Genomic DNA, 25,785 nt, shown 5'->3' with positions numbered 1-25,785 from the left:
ACGCATTCCTCGCGTGTCGTAGAAAGCGACTAGAGGGGACGGGAGCGGGGGGCCAGAAATCCTCCCCTCGTATTTTTTAACTTTCTAAAATGGGAAACATATATATATATATATATATATATATATATATATATATATATATATATATATATATTTATATATGTTTCCAGTAAAATGGGGAGTGGGGGTGTGTTACAGACCAAACATCTGAGCAGTTTTAATCCGGCCTTGGAACTGAACCAGCCTTGACATATACGTACGTTGCCGGCCAGAAAATAAGCCCAACTTTCATACGTGATGGCCTTGCATTTTCCTTTTAACCTAGATTTTGACCCGACGTAATCTCAAATTTGCTCTTTTTCCTAACCATGACCGACAAATATCCACGCAACGTGTTCGAATATCATTTTCACCCACCTGACAGTGCTTGGAGTCCCCTTCTATCCTTTGGGATGAATGGTGGACCTCATTGAGGACCGTGACGTTGATGCTGTTATCACCCATGAAGGTAGTCTCCACAGCTCACCAAGTACTGGAAGCTGATGGTTTCGCCAATTGTGCAGGATGGAGCACACGACTCTCAGTATTATGACCAGTCGACACAACTAAGGTAGGTAGTGGTTACGACTGTTAATGAGACCGGGGAGCTATAAAGTTATAACTAAAGTATGGCTCTTTCGAAGTAAGCGGAATGGGATAGGCTATGATTCTTTGGAAGTGAACGGAATACTTCGGCCAAAAGTTGCAGTTACAAGGATGGGAAGAGAGAGGGTACAACCAGCTACAGTGGCGTCGGAGACGGCACTGAGTCTCGAGGTGTCCCACTGATACAGTGCGTTGGCTCCTGATAAGTGGCAAGGGTTGCTATCTGTACAGACCCCGAGGGGCGGGGTCTGACTCACGGGGCCCATGTTTGCCTAACATGGACCTACAGGAAGATGTACCTTCGTCATCGGAGCCGTTCCTAAACACACACACACACACACGCTCTCGGTTCTATCCATCATTCTCAGTCAATATCTACGAAGCAGATTACTTGCTATAGCCCAACAGTGTGGAAATATTTAACATTAAGAAGACTGTTTTTCGGCATCTCACCCTTAGAATACAATTTCCTTTACTAGTTTATACCTTTCTTTCAAACTATTCGCCATTTCCCGCGTTAGCAAGGTAGCGTTAAGAACAGAGGACTGGGCCTCTGAGGGAATATCCTCACCTGGCCCCCTTCTCTGTTCCTTCTTTTGGAAAATTGAAAAAAAAAAAAACAAGAGGGGAGGATTTCCAGCCCCCCGCTCCCTCCCCTTTTAGTCGCCTTCTACGACACGCAGGGAATACGTGGGAAGTATTCTTTCGCCCCTATCCCCAGGGATACTAGTTTATATATATACATATATATACATATATATATATATATATATATTATATATATATATTTTTTTTTCTTTTCTTTTAAACTATTCGCCATTTCCCGCGTTAGCGAGGTAGCGTTAGGAACAGAGGACTGGGCCTTTTTTGGAATATCCTCACCTGGCCCCCTCTGTTCCTTCTTTTGGAAAATTAAAAAAAAAAAAAAGCGAGAGGGGAGGATTTCCAGCCCCCCGCTCCCTCCCCTTTTAGTCGCCTTCTACGACTCGCAGGGAATACGTGGGAAGTATTCTTAATCCCCTATCCCCAGGGATAATATATATATATATATATATATATATATATATATATATATATATATATATATATATATATATATATATAAGGAAACGAAATACGATAAGTTTCCAAATGCACTTTCGTGCAATAATCAAATCATCAAGGGAGATACAATAATAAGATAGAATACGTAAAACAGTCAATTGATGTACGAAAGTTTCAGCTGATGACCTCTTAGAATTTTAGGTTGATGTTTATTATATTGATAAAATGCTGTATAAAAGACTATTTCAATTCAGTGGAGAATATTATGCTCAGAAATTTGTTAAGGCGATGGGTAACCCTCTTTCACCAGTATTAAGTAATCTTCACATGGAATTCTTTGAAACAAAATTACTAAGGGATATCTTACCCTCTAAGGCAATTTGGTTTAGGTATGTAGACGATGTTCTTTGTGTTTGGTCAACAAACGAAAATTTACAAACATTTCTCCCTTTACTTAATTTAGTACCTTCTATCAACTTTACTATGGAAGTGGAAAATAATTGTGTTTGACAAATTTCAGATTGCATGATCCATAGGGATCGACACATGTTTAAGTTTAACTATAGAGAAAACCCACTAATGTTCGTTCATATATTCATTATCAATCAGCTCAACATGACATAGTTCAATTATCATCATTCCATTCGATGTTCCAAACGTGTATGCAGTTCAGAACTTACTGATCATGAGTTTGAGAAGATATATTCTGTTGGATCCAAGTTGAAATATCCTATAACTTTCATCGATATATCCCTTAAGTTGGCAAAGAAATTATCTTATATAATTAGCCCCAAACCTCCTCGTGATACCAAGAATCTTTTAGTTCTCCCTTTTATTGATAATTTTACATTACTTCCCATGTTGCTTAAATCTTTTAATGCAAATGTAGCTTTCAGCAATAACAATATTACTAAAGAATATCAATCAAAAACTCACCAGAAAATTTTGCGAGCTGAGTTTGCAGAATACCTTGTGAAAATTTTAATGTGTTTTATGTTGGGCAGACTGGTAATGATCTTTATGCATAACTTAAGCAACACAAGTATTGTATAAGAACAAGGAAAAAGGTCAAATGCTTTGTTTAATGTTAAAAATTATGACCACTGTATTGACTGGAGTAATGCCAATTCAGTTATTAAATGTAATTCCTTTACCACGAGAAATATCACCGAATCTTCTATTATCAAATTCACAGACAATTGTAACATTAGAATTAGTGAGGGTGAAAAAGAAAAATTGTAAACAGTTCCCTCTCTTGTCCACATACTAAAAATTCTATGATAGGCATGATGCCCCACACGAACACACTAACCAACCCTAACACCACCACCTTCCGGTAACGCTTGTTTACCACTGGCGTCTTAGCTACGTCTCTTCCTTGTATATCACCTGACTGTTCTACGTCTTGTATCTCATTCTTGTATCTACCCTGACAATGTGATCATTACACGTTAGTGCACTTGGGAACTTATCGTGTTTCATTTTCCTGTGGTTTTCTGCATATACTAGATCACGCACCACTGTGACCTCTTACGATAATATATAGACATATATATATATATATATATATATATATATATATATATATATATATATATATATATATATATATATATATATGCGTGTGTGGACGTGTACGTATATACATGTGTATGTGGGTGGGTTGGGCCATTCTTTCGTCTGCTTCCTTGCGCTACCTCGCTAACGCGGGAGACAGCGAGAAAGCAACATAAATAAATAAAAAAATTAAATATATATATATATATATATATATATATATATATATATATATATAATTCTTTTTTCTTTTTCTTTCTTTTTTTCTTTCTTTTCTTATTCATTTATCATTTATTATACGTTGTCGCTGTCTCCCGCGTTAGCGAGGTAGCGCAAGGAAACAGACGAAAGAATGGCTCAACCCACCCACATTCACATGTACATACATACACGTCCACACGCAAATATACATTCCTATACATTTCAACGTATACATATATATACATACACAGACATATACATATATACACATGTACATAATTCATACTTGCTGCTTTTATTCATTCCTGTCGCCACCCCGCCACACATGAAATGACAACCCTCTCCCCCCCGCATGCGCGCGAGGTAGCGCAAGGAAAAGACAAAGGCAACATTCGTTCACACTCAGTCTCTAGCAGTCATGTATAATGTGTGTGTGGGTGTGTGTAATGCCTGTGTATGTGAATGGATGGGCCGTTCTTCGTCTGTTTTCCTGGCGCTACATCGTTGACGCGGGAAACGGCGGTTATGTAAAATATATATATATATATATATATATATATATATATATATATATATATATATATATATATACACACACACACTCAGCTGTCATGTGTAATGCAACGAAACCACAGCTCCCTATTCAAATTCAGGCCCCACAGACCTTTCCATGGTTTACCCTGTACGTTTCACATGCTCTGATAAACCACGAGGACAATGAAATATGATAAGTTCTCATGTGCACTTTCATGTAATGATCACATTGTCAGGGAAGATACAAGAATGAGATAGAAGACGGAGAACAGTCTACATACAAAAAAGAGGCGGAGCTAAGACGCCGTTGGTAAACAAGTTTTTCCGGTTGGTGCTGTTCGAGTCTAGCACCGTGCCTGTCATAAAATTCTATAATGAGGACAGAACAGGGAACTAGTTAAAAATTTTGCGTGCCACAAAGCTATCGAGTTTGTATAGACCTTCACCGATATTCATGTTGCAGTTCTTTGTGTATTTGATAAGATTTATTTATATTTTTATACGATGGTTATTATTTCTAACAATTAAACAAAGCGTTTGATTCTTGTCATGTTCTTATACAGTATTTATATTGCTTAAATATAACAAGAGATCTTTACCAGTCTGCAGACTATAAAGATATTACAGCTTATATAAGGTATTCTATAAACACATCCCACAGAATTTTCTCGCGAGTTTTTGATTGATATTCTTTATAGTATCGTTATTGCTGAAGACTTCATTTACATTAAAGGATTTAAGTAACCTGGGGAGTAATGCCCTAAGGAACATCAATTGGAATGATGATAATTTAACTTTGTCATGTTGAGCTAAATGATTATGAAAATAGGAACAAACATTACGTTGACCACTTCGTTGCGTTCCAGTAATCCTGAATGAGTCTAGTTTTCGCCCATTATCCTTTGGATAAAATTACCCTTTGAAATTATCTTGTAAAAGGAAAAAAAAAAAAAAAACTTCGTCTGGTGGTGCAGTTGCTAAGCGATACTCCTTTGGTATACAGTTTTTTGGTCGTGTGTGACAGACGGGCTTAGGTAAAGTCAGCGACTCCTAGCACTCATTGTTTGCCATTGTATTGAGATCGGAAACGGAAGAAAGTGTGGTTACCATTCAACACTATTTATGTTTCCTAAGTTAAACTTCCGTTAGATTTACAAGGGTAGCATCAAAGTGTACTTTGATTAGTATACACTTATACAAAAATAGAAATTTCATGTTAAAAATGGATGCATCAGATTAGGCGATTATCAATGCATTATCTCCCGCGTGATACACATACACAGTACTACTGTTCGTTACTGAAGTTGTGACGCATAACTTAGAATTTATGAAGTCCTTTTTTCAATCAAGCTGAATCAGTGGTCATTTCCACGATTGAGACACAAAAGCTAGCAAGAGGAGTACTCGTGTATGTAAAGGTATACATCCTCAAAGATAAAAATGTGACAAGTCAGGTTAGATACGCACCGTTTTTCCCCCTTTCTTTTCTGTATCGATTTTTTTAAGATTCGTTTTTCATAGGTAACAAGGATTCCGATCGGCTTACCTTCCAGACAATCCATTTCATCTAATTCTGAGTACAGCCATTTGTTTTCTGTAACTTTGAAACAGGAAGTTTTCCTTTTTCAGCGTTAAATTCTAACCAACAGTGTTTTGATAACTGTTTCCATCTCCAATCACTGCCTTTCGCTTAAACAAATAGTCCCAGTCACCAATTAAGAACGCCTTAACATGTCTGAAATCTTATGTAATGATATTTCAACTTTTGATCGTCGAAAGGAAATAAAATGTAATTACATTATAAATGTTTGGTTGATAGACCGAAAATTATTTACCTGCTAGTTAAAGCATCGACCTTGTACATGATAGACAATTTCTTTACATGCTAATCAAAGCATCGAACTTCATGCGTAACTTGTCATGTTATGAATCTCGAGCTTTTAAATCGGCGCAGGGGAGGGTTTTCGAAACAACGAGATAATACGAGTTGATTTTTTTGAGGACGCAATTTTCTGAAACGGGGGCTGCGAAAAGCAACTCCTGAAGACGGGAGAATCGTTCTTCATCGGGGATATTGTATCATTCACATGTACGCGAAGGGCTAACCTCTTCAGCCAAATGAATAAGAATATTGAAGATAAAAGCACTATGAATTTTTCTAAGGATAGTGAAAAATAGAAGTTATGAGTGTTAAAGTTCCTAAGGGCACCTTCTCATTTCAGGAAATCCCAGGGAATTAAAAGAGCTGACCGAGGAGGGGTTGAAGCGAATTCGTTCTCATACGTTCCAGGGACCCTTATACGTTTTAGAGGTTTTACAAATGTAAATTGTTGTTAAATGGAAGATGTGGAAATGCTGAAAATGTTATAATGAATATGCAGTTTTGGGGAGCCACATACAGTAGCTTATTCATATGGAAGAAACTCATTAATGGGCTTATTGTGTTTAGTACTACTGTTATGGTTTAGACAGGCTGAGCGAGATTTGGATCATTGGTTTGTATTTTACTGAAATACGTGTAATAGTAAAGGAGGGAGAGAAGAGGAACAGTCAGGGAAAATGAGGGGTAGAAGCATGTGTAACACATAGAAATTAACAGGTTATGAAAACCTCACCTAAGTTTCATTGTCATTCTAAATTTATCTCATTTTCGATGTTATTTAAAAAACATGTGAATGCTATGGTGTTTGCTTTAAGTTCCTAGGAGTATTGCCCGCCAACTGTACTTGCTTTTTCGCTGTGTTTACCTCCTACTCAGGACCAAGACCTACTGCATGCAACCCATACAGTGAAAGGAAGATGGCAATGTGTTGGGATGTTTCGCTTATAGATCTTGGTCCAAATGTGAAGTTAAGTGATGCTTTCATAGGTTCTATTTAGCTTTTAGCGATTGTACTTTTATCCTAAATTTCCCTTACTCATCACAGCCGACTGCAGTCCCCACTCAAGTAAGATGAAAATAATACGCAAGATCACGTTCCTTCGGTCTATCACTTAAGTATGAGTCCATTGCTATGCATTCATTTGATAACCAGGTTTTCTTTCCGAGGCCCCTAAACTGGAACTCAGCCAGATTTATCACACGGTCGGTTAAATGATATGAATCAGTGTCTGTATTATACCGTTCCACAATATGGTGCTGAGAGGATCATGAAGGCCAAGAACGTCAGTTTGTAATCGGTAGCAATAAAAAATAAATACCTTCTTCAGTTGTTCGGGAAAATTCTAAAGGCTATAAACATATATATATATATATATATATATATATATATATATATATATATATATATATATATATATTGACCCTTAACCTATAGTGAGAGAGGTAAACACCACCTTAACATTGTCATATTAACTCTGCAAACTAGTCAGCGCAAATTTCTTATGGGGACTCGTTGGTAATGGTTAATTACATGATTTCGTGTGTTGTTTCAAATTTCTATATGAACAGTATTGAGAATAACAAAATAAAAAACTTAAAGCCAGTAGAATTTTTTACAGAATTGAGTCATACTCTATAATATGTTTGACGAGCCTAAGAGCACCGTATAAATATGCTAAATAGCAAAATGACATTTTTACTTTGAGAACTCGCACTTAAGAAAGGGCCTGTTGGTGCGTTACATCGACTTCGAGTAAACATCTACTTTTTAAAGAATTATTGGACAAACTAGTACACTGAAGCATATCGGAAAAATAGGTAAAACCTTAGCCCTCTTAATAATGAATTGAGAAAATAGTGCTTATCGAATTTTGGAAGGCCATAAAAGATATCAATGATAACAGCAGTGCCCCCAATCGCCGTACGCAAGGTAGCAAAAACAATAGAAATGTTAATAACAATACCATTAGTCTGCATACGATAAAGGGCATAACTTTGTGCGGTTGTTGAATGGTCAAAATATAAGTTTGTAAAGGATCACCTAGGATACACAGGCGATTTCCGTCTACATCTCGGGAGTGGTGGCTATACCAGCCTATCATCCTTTATCGTACGTTAAGTTCGGTTCTGCACTTGATAAATGAAACTAACCTACTAGCATTGGCAAAAAAGTAAAGGAAGATTTATTATTATTACTGGAAATTGTTACACTTATGAGCAACACGTTGGTTTTGATAAATATGGCGTTAGTTTGATTGCCACAACGCTGGCAGAAAATAACGCCAGCTATTGCACTATTTGGACCACAAAGCAATTGGTGAAGCCTATGCGACTCTGAAACATTTCTGCGACTACGCACGACGGTCATACATGACAGACTGCTATATTGTCTAAAATTATCATAACCCCTGTAGTTGTCGTAGACAGATTATGTGGTGAAGGACGTACATGTTAGCACAGTCTCCATGGAGTTAAGAGTGTACAATTAAATACTTCAAAGAAGCTAGGTAACAGGGTTATTAAATTATACTTTGCCTGTGATAATGCCCATTGTTGATGTCTCTTTACTGGCGTTCATGTAATTGAAACAATACGACATAGTTGAATATCTACGAGAGAACATTACAGATAACTGTCCATAAGACTTGATCACAACCATCGACTCAGTAAATATATATATATATATATATATATATATATATATATATATATATATATATATATATATATATATATTCCTGCGAGTCCACGGGGAAAATGAAACACGAAAAGTTCCCAAGTGCACTTTCGTGTAATAATCACATCATCGGGGAGACTCATAGGAATATCTTGATCACGCGCAAAATTGTGATCCTTTCCAACAATATATATATATATATATATATATATATATATATATATATATATATATATATATATATATAGCCAAATTCATTGTGTGGCAATGGAGTCGCCTTTTGGTTGAATAATTGTCGCTTTATAACTGCCTTAATTTTAAGCATGTTACCGGATAAACCCACGATTAATCACTTTATCGTAGTGCCACACAAAGATTTGTGACCAATTTGACTTCGAAGAGTATAAATATGAAAGTTCTTGCGATACTAAAAAAAGAAATAACTATGCCTTACACCCGTATCTCTAATGACGGAAGGTAAATGCTCAGCAGTCGTATGGATGAAACAGCTTTTTCACACATCGTTTTACGATCACCAACATTAAAACCCTGATCAATTTAGCACACGACGTTTGCCCAGTTTGATGTATATGGTTAAGAAATCATCAGCAAAACTATTTTGTGCGAAAATGTTTTACTTAGTGTTTTACAGAACATTTGGGAGAAATTCGCCGCACTATCCCATATTTCTTTGGCTCGTAAAGGATATTTAGGATACATAATCCCTATATATGTCAACCCTTCGAATTTCAGCATTAGAAATATCTGCGTGTCAAGGAACTTGTCCAGGAAAAAGTTAAAGGAATCGATACTAGCTTACAAAATACTGGCGGCATCATTCTAAATAAAGGTTTTCTTTTCTGAAAACTGATTGTATTGTATTTGAGGGGGTTATAATATATGTAGTGTCGGATTATCAGCCCCATAATTGAAGGGAATAGATTATGGGAACAAATTAGTATTGGAGTGACGAAGAAGCCCACTGGATTAACGAAGATTAAACGATTAATTGAATTATGGAAAAAAATTAGCATTGGATTATCAAAGAAGTTAACTTATTGGATTTACAAAGAAGTTAGTCTATCGGTTGAATGAAGCTAGCCTAGTTTTTGCGTCGAAGATAGCCTGCTGGGAAGAATTTCCCCTTGGATAATCGAATCCATTCTAGTGTGGATAGGAAAATAATTTGGTGCTGGATTATCGAAGTAGTTAGATTAGATGTAATATTTAGATCCGATGGTAAGGAGGGAATGCAGTATACAAGTGAAATTATGAGACAATAGGCTAAAAAAAATGTAAGCCCAACCACATTTTTTCCAACAGAAAAACCTAATGATTTCAAATACTAAAGGTCTGACACAAGTTTCATAATAAAAGAACCTATAGATTAAGTGCAAAAAACAACAACAAAAATGGCCAAGTTTGCAAAATAATCATGGATGATTGCAATCGAACCCTGTACCTTCCCCTTCGCTAACCTAACTTTGGCGTACCACTGTACTACGAAGAATCTGTTTGATTGTCAAATACTCGACGAATCACAAGTGGGGTACTACACCGACCTTCACACTAATAGATGCAAGGGTACAAATTCCAACGAGAATCGATGACTGAGCAAAATTATACGAGTTCGCGACCTTCGCACCAGAATTTCATGTTAAACGTCGATTTGGATGCGAATTACGCCCTGTAATTTGCAACTGAGATGTTCCAATAATGATTTATGATTGTCTTAATTAGTCCCATTTTCTTTGTTGGTAAAGCATTTAAAATCTTTAATGTAATTATGAAAAAATGGGAATGAAATAGAATCACATTATTCAGGAACAGCATTAGATCTTGTTTTAAAAGAACAGCATGATGTGACGTAAGTTAAACATTTCCAACTTTATTTGAACAAAACACTTGTGACAGAAACTAAACGACTGAAGAAAAATACAAGATCTCATCATTTCCCAATTTGCAGGTAATAAACAGGTTTTTTTTTTTTTAATAAAGTTCGTCAAAGTTGCAGCGTAATTGCAGGCGTGCTTTGAACTTTTACCGAATATATTTAAAAGGTAGATATTATTTACTCCCTCAGTTCGGAACCCTTGCCATACAACTTTCGACGCCGCATTTCATACCTGGATTCATATTCAAGGTGCAATGTCGACACTTGAAAAATAGCTCCCTTTCTCTGAAATACAATATCTTTGACATACGAGTAGATCGTACCTTAGTAGTACCCATGCAGCAGACCGTCGGCGTCCTGCGATTACAGTTGTTAAACCTTTAACCGGCCAAAGTTTTTCGAACACTGTCCTGAGCTTCTTAAAAGCCTGACAACGTCACCTTGTATTGGCTGTAAGGAGCCACCATGAAACGACTGCTTAGCAGTTCGATAAGTGCAGTTTAATAGGAGTACACTTAGTTACCTTTTTTCGTGCATGCGTTAATCTCTAAACTCCAGTATTATGAGTTTTCATATATTCACGTTATTAGTTTCACAAACAGTTTTCCTGTCATGATTGTTTCCATCTGGTTTCTTTATATTTGACGGAATTTTCTCTTTTTCTTAACTTTTCAACCAGCATATTTTCATGGACAGCTCTATGATACTGCATATAATTTTGTTATTATCTGACTTTTATAATCCAACTGCAATATGTATTCGTAAACATAAACGCTCTCCTGACAAGCTTATCATTTTTATTCTACAGTTATTATACTTTCTAACCTTGAATTGAGCTTCTAGCAGTAAGAATTTCATTTTGTATCATGTATACAATTCGAGAATAAAGACATCTTTTATCCTCTTTGTCAACCTTTCCTCATTCACAATCTGATCAAATGCCCAAACCATTTCAGTACAACCTCTTCAGCTCTCCCACCCACACTCTTTATTATCATACTTCTCTCTTACTCTTTCATGACTTGCTCGATCAAACTACCATTTCCTTTCCAAGACATCCAACACCTTCCGCACTGCCCATGCCTCGCATCCAAATAATATTGTTGGAACTACTATACTTACACTCATACCCATTTTTTACCCTTCCAGACAACGATCTCTCCTTATATTCTTCTTCGCTGTATATATATATATATATATATATATATATATATATATATATATATATATATATATATATATATATATATATATATATATATAATTTATCCCTAGGAGCAGGGACGGCTGAGAGTTGTATATGACCTGAGTTACGATATCAGTTTCGCTTAAGAAGCACCTAGTAGTTATGATGAGCCTGATGGGAGGCAACCAGACCATTGTTGTGGGCTCGGCTTTCACAATGATATGCTCCCCGTCACACTTACGTCTTACTGACCCATGTACATAGAACAAGAATAAGGAAACTGTGGAGGGCATTCGTGATTGCACCCAACCAATATTAGTTATGTTTTCATGTTACCTATACTTCTGTATTCCAAGCGGATTAGCGTTTATGACTCAACAACTTTTGTTTCAGTACCTTTGTATACGAATTTTATTAATTGAAATAGGATATATCTAATATCAGTGGATGGATATAAATTCGGCAGTCATTAACTAGGAGGCCATGTGTACGTGATGTCTTGTTTTCCTGTAGAGGCGCTTCGATTGTAATATTTTTGACGAAAATTATATCGATTTCTTTTTGGTTAGTAGAACTCTATTCCACCTGGAGCAATAACTTAGGGAATGGTAAAGTGCATTACGATGGTTTAGGTTTCTCAGGTTGTTATAGCAATGTTTTTCGTATTTCTGCGTCACTATTGATAAATAAATGAACAAATGAATACTAACCCAAGAAACCTAACTTGTTACATTACATTACGATGGGTTAGGTTTCTTAGGTTGTTTTTATGCTCTTCTTTTCACATTTAAGTTTTACAAAAGACAAATAAATGAACAAATAAATGCTAACCCGAGGAAACTAACTTGGTATAACGTAAGTTAACATCTTGAACAAATGAATGCTAACCAAAGTAAACTAACTTGGTATAACTTTACCTGGCTTCTTAGGCATACCGTAACTGGTATAACGTAACTTAGCATTCTTTACTGTGATAGCTGCATGTGGAACAGGGTTCTTCTAATACTAGTTGAACGTATTGATTTGATTTTCGTCAGTAATGATGATAATAGCTGCGTCTCTTAAGCAATAGAGTGTAACTTCGTACCCATAGACTCCCAACTGGAGGTACGATCCCGAACCAGTTTGCCTCTACGTTCTTTAACATCAATCCACTGTTACGAGTTTTGTATCGAGTTGATATTCTCTACAGTTATGTCTTCCTTGCCCTGTTTTCAGTTCACGTAACTACCATGTCTTCCCTGTGTCTTGCGCCTTTTGAGAATGCAAGCCTGTCATTAATAATCCGTCTTAGTATGAGTTTTATAATGCTTGGTATTAATTTTTTCTCAGTACACCACACGTAAGACGAAAAAAAAAAAGTGACATTGGCTTTGTGTAAGAGTTACGTAAGGTTGAGCAACGCGCCAAGGAGAACCCTCACAGTATTATTGGGATGAAGGACTTTTTTTTTTTTTTCATCATTCCTCGGGTAAGAATGGAGGACACTGTGTCATGTATCACGAGCTGGGTGCGGAGTTAAGTTGTGCCAGGCCCTCTACTGCTTGTACTTGCATAATTCACTGGTTGGTGAACGGTGTCCCTAGATGAAAAGACTTTAATACTTTTTTACATAGTTTGCTCCGGTCATTGTTTCTGGGAAAGGACCGGTCTTATTTCTGCTAATGTATGTATTTCCCATTTGGTTGCCAGTATGATTTTACGTATGAAATTAATGTGGGTCTTGACAATTATATGTTTTTAGCATATTCATAGTTATACTGCAGTATTGTGCGATGGTTGCGCCGGGTATGATGAGGGTGGAGAGAAAGGCTTAGAGAAGGGTTGGGGAAATGTACCTGGAGAAGAGGTGAAGAGGATGGGAGTAAGAAATAACGTTTTTTTTTTTTTTTTTTTTTTTTTTTTTTTTTTTTTTATACCTGACTGCCATTTCCCGCATCAGTGAGGTAGCGCCAGGAAACAGACGAAGAAAGAACGGCTCATCCACTCTAATACATACATACATACATACATAATCACCCATACACGTACATTTATTGATTTTTATTTATTTTGCTTTGTCACTGTCTCCTGCATTAGCGAGGTAGCACAAGGAAACAGACAAAAGAATGGCCCAACCCACCCACATACACATGTATATACATACATGTCCACACACGCAAATATACATACCTATACATTTCAACGTATACATATATATACACACAGACATATACATATATACACATGTTCATAATTCATACTGTCTGCCTTTATTCATTCCCATCGCCACCTTGCCACACATGAAATAACAACCCCCTCTTACCTCACACGCATGAGGGGGGAGGGGGTTGTTATTTCATGTGTGGCAAGGTGGCGATGGGAATGAATAAAGGCAGACAGTATGAATTATGAACATGTGTATATATGTATATGTCTGTGTGTATATATATGTATACGTTGAAATGTATAGGTATGTATATTTGCGTGTGTGGACATGTATGTATATACATGTGTATGTGGGTGGGTTGGGTTGGGAAAACAGAAAGGGAGAAACTTCGAAAGAGATGAACAACGTTGGGGAGGGAGGGAAACCGTAAGGATAGGGGAGAGGTAGCATGCGGAGGGGAATTGTGTGAGGAAGAGGAATGAATGTGAGGGATGAAGGGAAAAATGATGAAGGGGTTAGAGAGAACGGAGAAGTTGAAAGAGACACGGGGCTAGGGAGAGTTGAGCCAGGGAAAAACAGAAAGAGGTTTGGAGAATTGAGAGAAAGGAAGACCAGACACTATGCAGTTTAGCCTGGTAGGATCCAATTTGGTCAGTGTTTTGAATCCTTTGCTAACAATGAACTGATATCGGAGAGTCTTTATGAAGTAAGGAAAGTGATAAACAAATACCCTGATATAAAGGAATATTTTGTATTCCATGCATATCATTTTTATATGTTTATATCTGCATATTCCTCGCTGTACACACCGAACGCTTATAACCCTTCAGCTGCCCTTCATTTACCCTTTCCAGACATTTATCATAACACTTTATGAACCAAAGTCTCGATCGAAGGACATGACTGACTCCTTGAACGCTGCCGGAACGTCTTAGAAGAGGTTCTAGGATTGCCTCTGTAAAGTCCTGCTTTTTACTGATCCGTGCTCTGTTGTGTTGGCTAGGATTTTATCTAGATTTTTCTGTCACATGATGTCGGCAACATATATATATATTTTTTCTTTTAAACTATTCGCCATTTCCCGCGTTAGCGAGGTAGCGTTAAGAACAGAGGACTGGGCCTTTTTTGGAATATCCTCACCTGGCCCCACTCTGTTCCTTCTTTTGGAAAATTAAAAAAAAAAAACGAGAGGGGAGGATTTCCAGCCCCCCGCTCCCTCCCCTTTTATTCGCCTTCTGCGACACGCAGGGAATACGTGGGAAGTATTCTTAATCCCCTATCCCCTGGGATAATATATATATATATATATATATATATATATATATATATATATATATATATATATATATATATATATATATATATATCTTTTCTTTCTTTTAAACTATTCGCCATTTCCCGCGTTAGCGAGGTAGCATTAAGAACAGAGGACTGGGCCTTTGAGGGAATACCCTCACCTGGCCCAATTCTCTGTTCCTTCTTTTGGAAAATTAAAAAAAAAAAAAAACGAGAGGGGAGGATTTCCAGCCCCTCGCTCCCTCCCCTTTTAGTCGCCTTCTACGACACGCAGGGAATACGTGGGAAGTATTCTTAATCCCCTATCCCCAGGGATAATATATATATATATATATATATATATATATATATATATATATATATATATATATATATATATATAAATATGTGTGTGTGTGTGTGTGTGTGTGTGTGCGTAATTCCCCATACTTGATCGTTGTTTCCCTCGTTATTGAGGCAGCGCCAGGAACAAAGAAAGGCTGCATTCGCTCACACACACACACACACACACACAATATATATATATATATATTTTTTTTTTTTTTCATACTATTCGCCATTTCCCGCGGTAGCGAGGTAGCGTTAAGAACAGAGGACTGGGCCTTTGAGGGAATATCCTCACCTGGCCCCCTTCTCTGTTCCTTCTTTTGGAAAATTAAAAAAAAACGAGAGGGGAGGATTTCCAGCCCCCCGCTCCCTTCCCTTTTAGTCGCCTTCTACGACACGCAGGGAATACGTGGGAAGTATTCTTTCTCCCCTATCCCCAGGGATAATATATATATATATATATATATATATATATATATATATATATATATATATATATATATATATATATATATATATATATACTTCCTACTCCTGGAGTCCCATCTCCCTATAAAGGGTTCTTGCAGCGCTCAGGAAGCCGGCCACATCCACTGGCCGGGACTGTAGGTCATACAGTGTAATGTGTATATACTATGTGAGGAGATTGCCGGGCAGTTAGCAGGAAGTAGTCAGTGTCTTCATTATGGGAGTTGCATTGTGGGCATGGAAGGTCCTGGGATGTGATGAAGTAGGTGTTTCTGGTGATGTAGGATGGGCGATGTCTGATTCATTGTCTGATAATAGTGACTTTCTTGTTTGTCTGGTATGTATAGTTTCAGTAGGTTATGTGTATGGTAGGTGGTATCCAATCGCTTGTCGGGTCATTTCAGTGTATGTAGGTCTGTATAAATATTTACCCTAGGATCTCTTTCTGAAAGGGTCCCTATGTGACCTTTTTTGCTTCAGGAGTTCCTGCAGCTTCAAGGATGCGCTACACTCAGTAGCAGGAACAGCACAGGCTCCTTTGATGCGAGACGTTCTTTGATGAGAGTACACTTCGTCGTAAAATGACGATGATACAGCCTCGCCAAAAGTGACTTTTTTCACTTATGGTGTCATCTCGAACGGGTCCGGTAGCACCCCCCCCCCTCTCTCTCTCGCTCTGTATATATATATATATATATATATATATATATATATATATATATATATATATATATATATATATATATATATATCTTTTCTTTCAAACTATTCGCCATTTCCCGCATTAGCAAGGTAGCGTTAAGAACAGAGGACTGGGCCTCTGAGGGAATATCCTCACCTGGCCCCCTTCTCTGTTCCCTTCTCTTGGAAAGTTAAAAAAAAAAAACAAGAGGGGAGGATTTCCAGCCCCCCGTATATATATATATATATATATATATATATATATATATATATATATATATATATATATATATATATATATATATATATATCATTCATCTATTATACTTAATCGCCGTGCGTCAGGAAACAGACGAAGAAAGACCCATACACTCATGTACACGCATATATACCTACACGCACATACACGTACATATACGTGCATGTACATATATACATACATATGTACATATTCATACTTGCTCGCCTTCATTCCGGGGGTCACCCCACCCCACAGGAAACAGCATCGCCACCCCCTGCGTCAGCGAGGTTGCGCCAGGAAACAAGACAAAAAAAAAAAAAAAAAAACGCCCACATCCATACACTCTGTCGTGTGTAATGCACCGTAACCACAGCTCCCTATCCACATCCAGCCCCCACAGATCTTTGCATGGCTTACCCCGTACGTTTCACATGCACCGAGTCAGTCTACTGACAGCTCGTCGACCGCAGTATACCACTTCGTTTCAGTTCCCTTTGTCCCGTCCACGTCCTTCACCCTCCTGCATGTTCAGGCCCCGATCGCTCAAAATCTTTTTCACTCCATCCTTCCATCTCCAATTTGGTCTCCACGATATCCCTGTTCTCTCCGCTTCTGATACATACCTACTCTTTGTCGACCTTTCCTTACACATTTTCTTCACATGTCCAAATCATTTCAACACATCCTACACAGCTTTCTTAAACTCACACATTTCCCTTACCCTTTCATTACTTACTTGATCATATATATATATATATATATATATATATATATATATATATATATATATATATATATATATATATATATATATATATATTTATTTTGCTTTGTCGCTGTCTCCCGCGTTTGCGAGGTAGCGCAAGGAAACAGACTAAAATGGCCCAACCCACCCCCATACACAATGTATACACACACACGTCCACACACGCAAATATACATACCTATACATCTCAATGTACACATAGATATACATACACAGACACATACATATATACCCATGCACACAATTCACACTGTCTGCCCCCATTCACTCCCATCGCCACCTCGCCACACATGGAATACCTTCCCCCTCCCCCCTCATGTGTGCGAGGTAGCACTAGGAAAAGACAACAAAGGCCCCATTCGTTCACACTCAGTCTCTAGCTGCCACGCAATAATGCCCGAAACCACAGCTCCCTTTCCACATCCAGGCCCCACACAACTTTCCATGGTTTACCCCAGACGCTTCACATGCCCTGATTCAATCCACTGACAGCACGTCAACCCCGATATACCACATCGATCCAATTCACTCTATTCCTTGCCCTCCTTTCACCCTCCTACATGTTCAGGCCCCGATCACACAAAATCTTTTTCACTCCATCTTTCCACCTCCAATTTGGTCTCCCACTTCTCCTCGTTCCCTCCACCTCCGACACATATATCCTCTTGGTCAATCTTTCCTCACTCATTCTCTCCATGTGCCCAAACCATTTCAAAACACCCTCTTCTGCTCTCTCAACCACGCTCTTTTTATTTCCACACATCTCTCTTACCCTATAATTACTTACTCGATCAAACCACCTCACACCACACATTGTCCTCAAACATCTCATTTCCAGCAAATCCACCCTCCTGCGCACAACTCTATCCATAGCCCACGCCTCGCAACCATACAACATTGTTGGAACCACTATTCCTTCAAACATACCCATTTTTGCTTTCCGAGATAATGTTCTCGACTTCCACACATTCTTCAAGGCTCCCAGGATTTTCGCCCCCTCCCCCACCCTATGGTTCACTTCCGTTTCCATGGTTCCATCCGCTGCCAGATCCACTCCCAGATATCTAAAACACTTTACTTCCTCCAGTTTTTCTCCATTCAAACTTAACTCCCAATTGACTTGACCCTCAACCCTACTGTACCTAATAACCTTGCTCTTATTCACATTTACTCTTAACTTTCTTCTTTCACACACTTTACCAAACTCAGTCACCAGCTTCTGCAGTTTCTCACATGAATCAGCCACCAGCGCTGTATCATCAGCGAACAACAACTGACTCACTTCCCAAGACAAGGGAGACAAGACAAGGGAGCAAATGGGAACTTCAGTGAAGGGCGCAAATGGGGAGGTGATAACAAGTAGTGGTGATGTGAGAAGGAGATGGAGTGAGTATTTTGAAGGTTTGTTGAATGTGTTTGATGATAGAGTGGCAGATATAGGGTGTTTTGGTCGAGTTGGTGTGCAAAGTGAGAGGGTTAGGAAAAATGATTTGGAAAACAGAGAAAAGGTAGTAAAAGCTTTGCGGAAGATGAAAGCCGGCAAGGCAGCAGGTTTGGATGGTATTGCAGTGGAATTTATTTAAAAAGGGGGTGACTGTATTGTTGACTGGTTGGTAAGGTTATTTAATGTATGTATGACTCATGGTGAGGTGCCTGAGGATTGGCGTAATGCGTGCATAGTGCCATTGTACAAAGGCAAAGGGGATAAGAGTGAGTGCTCAAATTACAGAGGTATAAGTTTGTTGAGTATTCCTGGTAAATTATATGGGAGGGTATTGCTTGAGAGGGTGAAGGCATGTACAGAGCATCAGATTGGGGAGGAGCAGTGTGGTTTCAGAAGTGGTAGAGGATGTGTGGATCAGGTGTTTGCTTTGAAGAATGTATGTGAGAAATACTTAGAAAAGCAAATGGATTTGTATGTAGCATTCATGGATCTGGCGAAGGCATATGATAGAGTTGATAGAGATGCTCTGTGGAAGGTATTAAGAATATATGGTGTGGGAGGCAAGTTGTTAGATGCAGTGAAAAGTTTTTATCGAGGATGTAAGGCATGTGTACGTGTAGGAAGAGAGGAAAGTGATTGGTTCTCAGTGAATGTAGGTTTGCGGCAGGGGTGTGTGATGTCTCCATGGTTGTTTAATTTGCTTATGGAGGGGGTTGTTATGGAGGTAAATGCAAGAGTTTTGGAAAGAGGGGCAAGTATGAAGTCTGTCGGGGATGAGAGAGCTTGGGAAGTGAGTCAGTTGTTGTTCGCTGATGATACAGCGCTGGTGGCTGATTCATGTGAGAAACTGCAGAAGCTGGTGACTGAGTTTCGTAAAGTGTGTGAAAGAAGAAAGTTAAGAGTAAATGTGATTAAGAGCAAGGTTATTAGGTACAGTAGGGTTGAGGGTCAAGTCAATTGGGAGGTAAGTTTGAATGGAGAAAAACTGGAGGAAGTAAAGTGTTTTAGATATCTGGGAGTGGATCTGGCAGCGGATGGAACCATGGAAGCGGAAGTGGATCATAGGGTGGGGGAGGGGGCGAAAATCCTGGGAGCCTTGAAGAATGTGTGGAAGTCGAGAACATTATCTCGGAAAGCAAAAATGGGTATGTTTGAAGGAATAGTGGTTCCAACAATGTTGTATGGTTGCGAGGCGTGGGCTATGGATAGAGTTGTGCGCAGGAGGATGGATGTGCTGGAAATGAGATGTTTGAGGACAATGTGTGGTGTGAGGTGGTTTGATCGAGTAAGTAACGTAAGGGCAAGAGAGATGTGTGGAAATAAAAAGAGCGTGGTTGAGAGAGCACAAGAAGGTGTTTTGAAATGGTTTGGGCACATGGAGAGAATGAGTGAGGAAAGATTGACCAAGAGGATATATGTGTCGGAGGTGGAGGGAACGAGGAGAAGTGGGAGACCAAATTGGAGGTGGAAAGATGGAGTAAAAAAGATTTTGTGTGATCGGGGCCTGAACATGCAGGAGGGTGAAAGGAGGGCAAGGAATAGAGTGAATTGGATCGATGTGGTATACCGGGGTTGACGTGCTGTCAGTGGATTGAATCAGGGCATGTGAAGCGTCTGGGGTAAACCATGGAAAGCTGTGTAGGTATGCATATTTGCATGTGTGGACGTATGTATATACATGTGTATGGGGGTGGGTTGGGCCATTTCTTTCGTCCGCTTCCTTGCGCTACCTCGCAAACGCGGGAGACAGCGGCAAAAAAAAAAAAAAAAAAAAAAAAAAAAAAATATATATATATATATATATATATATATATATATATATATATATATATATATATATATATATATATATATATATATATATATATATATATATATATATATATATATATATATATATAGAAACTGTTAGGGCCTGAGGACAGTCAACATCAAGCTACATCAACCGAAAAACTTTTCACACCTGTAGATGTTAAAGATAATTCTGAGACCATATACACAATATATATATATAATATATATATATATTGTGTGTGTGCGTGTTAACTTGAATTATCGTGTACGGTAAAATTTTACAAAATATCGTTCTTTTACAGTCTATAACGATAGTAACACCGCTTTTGTAATATCAACAAAATACCTTTTCCGATCTCTCATTTGCCTGTGTTTATGGTAGCTAAAGAAACAGAATAAATTTTGCAATAAAATGAAGACTGCTGTGGATGTAAATTTGATCCCCGAAGTGGCCTTGATGTAAAAACGCCTCAACAGTAACGACAGAAAACGCTACCAAGAATAGGTATAACTTTACAAGGTAGCTTCTGCGAGCCCTTAAGACCTATTTTTTTTTATCAAGAATTTGTCACTTAAAGAGAATCGGAAGCTAACTCTCAATTGTGTTGACTGGTATTAATTATCTCTCGATAACCAGCATCGTCCTCTACTCTTAAATGTATTTGATAATGACTATTGTTTAAAAGAGAATTGAAGTTGAATACGTCAATCTGTTTGATATGCAAGTTCAATTTTTTTATTATCAAATATTTACTGGTTTTCTGCATAAAAATATCTTGTAAAACGGTATGTCATACACATTTAATGCTTGAATATAGTGTTTTGGTTCCAGTGTGGTGGTTCCATAAACCTTTTCGATTTTCGTTCTCTTGGTGTTGTAATTTTTGAAATTCCTGTTAGTCTTCATGAGGTGGTGGACAGTTGTTTCATGAATAAGGTTTTGAGGACCAGCTGCTTTATAATTGGGGATGCAAGTGTTTCATGGAACAAACAGAAGTATATCTGGCTTTTTTACAAAATGTATGGATCCAGATATTTTAACTTATATTCCGGGGTTCTGGTGTTTTTAGCTGAATCTTGGACGGGGTTCAGGTATTGAGAGATTTACCTCGGAGAGGTGTTCAGGTGTTTATATGTATATCTTGGAGGTGGTTCAAGGACTTTCTTTAGTAAAATGTAGGGGGTCTTGGTGTTTATATGCAAGTTTAGGTGCGTCTAGGTATACTAATAAGATGAAATATTAGACGGTCCATATATTGTCCGAATTAGAATTCGAGCGTGGCAGGTAGAGTTCTATAATCAAAAGTTAGGATCCAATTATTGCTTTGATTAAACGCTTTTGTCCTGCTACAGGTTTCAGAATGTGCTGAATATGATTTTTCTATAATCTTTTTAAATAATCCAGGATGTCAGTATCATAATTAAAGCTAGGAACGAGCTCGGACGATCCCTTTATGTAATGATTAAGATTAGAAACGGACGAGGGTGATTCTCTGAAGTAATGATTAAAGCTAAGAACATGTGAGGATGATTCCATTATATAACGATTACAGCTGGGATGATTCCTTGAAGTAATTGTTAAAGCTTGGAACGGCTATTATGATTTACTGAAGTGATGATTAAAGCTAGGATCGTGCTATGATGATTCCTTCAAGTAATGGTTAAAGCTAGGACCGCGCTATGATGATTCCTTTAAGTAATGCTTAAAGTTAGGAACTGACTAGGATGATCCGTTGAAGTAATGATTAAACCTAGGAATGCACAAGCTTGATTCCTTGAAGTGGTGCTTAAAGTTAGGAGCATGCTATGATGACTCCTTGAAGTGATGGCTAAACCTATGAGTGTGCTAGAATGATTCCTTGAAGTAATGATTACTGCAATCAATATGTCAGCATGATTATTTAAACATTGTTTAAACCTAGGATGATTCATTTCTCATTAAAGCTATAAATATTTATGCATGATTCACTGAAGTTGCTATCAAAGCCAAGAAGAGTCTTGGGGTGATTCTGATATTTTAGAATTATACTTTTGCATCATTAATGAGGTTTGCCAGATTATCATTTACATTTTCCAGCGCTGCCGTCACTGAAGTTAGAATGAAAGCAGACGTTAAGCCTTTGTGCAAGAAGCATATAAGCGATACAGTCATTCAAAAGAGGTATCTTATCGAACCTACGTTTCAGTGTGGCGTTCGGTCGAAGAGATGGGGTAGGCATTGAAGTAATTAAGGTCACCGGCGGTCGAATTTCATTCAGCATTATGCCCATTAAAGATGTAGGCCATCAGCCCACTATGTTTTCCGTCCTTCTCGTACCCTTGTCTGCTGTAACTCCCCGCCACCTCCCCAACCCCAAAGAAAAAAGTGATTATGACCACGACTTGTGTAGTGAGTGTACAGGGCCGAGGTCACCCTACTTTCCCACATTAACCAGGACTAAGGTCACCCACCAACCCCAATTTCCCCCACCCCTTCCCTCAATACCCTTGGTAGTGGGAGTTGAGAGCCAACGTCACCCCTCCTTACTTCCTCTTCGTAAGTGGGACCCTACAGTCCAGCTCAACACTACCACGTTCTCCTGCCCTTGGGGGTATAAGAGCCTAAATCAACTCTCCCACACTCTACACCGAGTCCGAGTGTGAGGTGTCCAGGGCCCATCTGTTATCACAGCTTCTCTCTGCCTTCCCACTGTAGAGCGCCGATGACCGCGCCTTCCCACGCCACCCCTTCCCATGCCGCGTCACCACACGTCACGTCACGCCTTCCCGCTCCACGCCACGTCACGCTTTTTCTTCTCGTCACACTCGACTTAATACTGTTTCCTGAGGTTCTTACCATCTAGAATGTATGTTTCTTGTAACCCCAGACCTGGTGATGACGGGTTCTATCATGATGGGTCCTGCTGTAATCCTAGACCTGGTGATGACGGGTTCTGTCATGGTGGGTCCTATTGTAATCCTAGGCCTGACGATGACGGGTTTTGTCATGGTAGGTTCTGTTGTAACCCAGACCTGGTGATGACGGGTTCTGTCATGGTGGGTCCTGTTGTAATCCTAGACCTGTTGATGACGGGTTCTGTCAAGGTGGGTCCTGCTGTAACCCAGACCTGGTGATGACGGGTTTTGTCATGGTGGGTTCAGATGTAACCCAGACCTGGTGATGACGGGTTCTGTCATGGTAGGTCCTGTTGTAATCCTAGACGTGGTGATGACGGGTTCTGTCATGGTGGGTCCTGTTGTACACCAGGCTTGGTGATGACGGGTTGTACCATGGTGGGCCCTGTTGTACACCAGGCTAGGTGATGACGGGTTTTATCATAATGGGTTATCTTATGCCTGGTGATGACGGGTTTTATCATGGCTGGTTCTATACCTTATGCCTGGTGATGACGGGTTTTATCATGGTGGGTTCTATACCCTATGCTTGGTGATGACGGGTTTTATTATGGTGGGTTCTATACCCTATGCCTGGTGATGATAGGTTTTATCATGGTGGGTTCTATACCCTATGGTTGGTGATGACGGGTTTATTATGGTGGGTGCTGTACCACAGGTCTGGTAATGACGGGTTCTGACAGTGGAGCAGTTGGCTTTCTTTTTGTGAAGCGAAGACTAGACTTATGCCTTAGGGTTTAGCACGACCCACTGTTGCGACCGGGACGACACTGGTTCTCTGTGTTAGTTAACGTGGCCGTGCTTTACAAACAGGCTGACTTTAAAAGGTGTTTGAATATGGGTTTGTAAAATACGCTTTTGTTTTGCTATGTGCACGGATGGAGGAGGTAATTGGTACTGACTTTCCTCGATCCCAGAGAGGTCTTGGATGCTGATCCCATGAACATTGATGGACCGAGTTCTGGGTGTGATGGCGTGACATTCGACCTCACCTTGAAGCGCCAGCTCAAAGGCCATCTCACACCATACCCAAGGGTCGGGTCATCTTACTTAAAGCTCGTATCGTCGTCCTTAAAAGGATAGTATTCTTGTTACAGTCTCTTTTCGCGAACTTCTTCAGATCTTGATTTCTCTTGGATGAAAAACGGTAAAAATCCAGCTTAAGATTTTCTATGACATTGTACATCTGTCTACTACAGATGAGAAGCATATTACCGTGCGCATCCTCTTGTCTAGATGGGTTACATGGAATCCTTGCTCTAGTTGTACATATTATCTTGGTGAACTTTACCAGTATGAAAGGGTTCATGACTGACCAGTTTTTGCATTTCCCTGACTACTGTGTATTTGCAGTCCATCCTGTGCTGCCGTTAGTCTCCAGCACGTACTGGAAAATGAAATATTCCCCTGAACAGGTTTCAAGTGGATTTACGGGTTGTATCTATTCTCTTGCCACAAGAAAGACTTCTTCAGTGTACTTAATATCATAAGGTGATGAAATCTGACATAAGCGTTAATGGTGGTGGGGTGCTGTAATGTTCACGTAATAGGTTAGTGTCGTACGTCTGGCATCTAGTGAACGGTGCGTCTTGCCGGAGGCAATTTTTGAATTTGTTTATATTTGATTCCCTGGATTATTTCACGTTTCACTTATGCACAGTAAACTGAAACTGACCGGTGAGGGAAGGGTACGAATCTGTGCTTTCACTGGCAGGGGAGGAAACGTTACCTGTGGATATATACAAGGACAAAGGAGGAATGGATATCACTGATATATTTGGTATGTATAGAATTACACGCAGGCGAATATAAGGCAACGAAGTATGCCGCTGGGTACGACGATGCAACCCTCTGGTCATTACGGTCCGGTCTTTGAACACAATACGACTTTTGATCCCAATGATGCGACCTTTGAGCACGAAGCATTTCGGCGACCTCAGAATATCATGAGCTCGACGCACAATCCACTGAATGCAAGCAAGGCTTCAGTGACCCTTGCCAAGGTATGATGGCTAAACTTTTGATGTTTGACCTTTAAGGGTTAGGCAACAAAGGCAAGGGCACTGTATTTTAAAAGTCATGCCGTCGTAATCAAGGGTAAAAC

General features: G+C 39.0%; 2 protein-coding genes across 8 annotated transcripts in view; one reads left to right on the top strand and one right to left on the bottom strand.

Moving 5' to 3' along the window:
- Window positions 1-25,785, top strand: part of LOC139750273 (zinc transporter foi-like) — a 258,282-nt gene that overhangs the window by 95,832 nt on the left and 136,665 nt on the right. The window lies entirely within an intron of this gene.
- LOC139750274 (proton-coupled zinc antiporter SLC30A2-like) overlaps window positions 1-25,785 on the bottom strand; it is a 177,516-nt gene that overhangs the window by 147,574 nt on the left and 4,157 nt on the right. Inside the window, exon 1 of one of the 3 annotated variants that reach the window (XM_071664861.1) lies at window positions 10,758-10,819. The exons of 1 other annotated variant lie outside the window; for it this stretch is intronic. In XM_071664861.1, coding sequence (XP_071520962.1) covers window positions 10,758-10,772 — 15 coding nt within the window. In that variant the 5' untranslated portion in view covers window positions 10,773-10,819. Of the gene's footprint in view, window positions 1-417; window positions 1,192-10,757; window positions 10,820-25,785 lie in introns of those variants that run through there. One more of the 3 variants, XM_071664860.1, reaches the window with a different exon arrangement.

Source organism: Panulirus ornatus, chromosome 9 (assembly GCF_036320965.1).
Source record: "Panulirus ornatus isolate Po-2019 chromosome 9, ASM3632096v1, whole genome shotgun sequence".
NCBI classification, from domain to species: Eukaryota; Metazoa; Arthropoda; class Malacostraca; order Decapoda; family Palinuridae; genus Panulirus; species Panulirus ornatus.
This window is presented reverse-complemented; position numbering and strand designations above follow the sequence as displayed.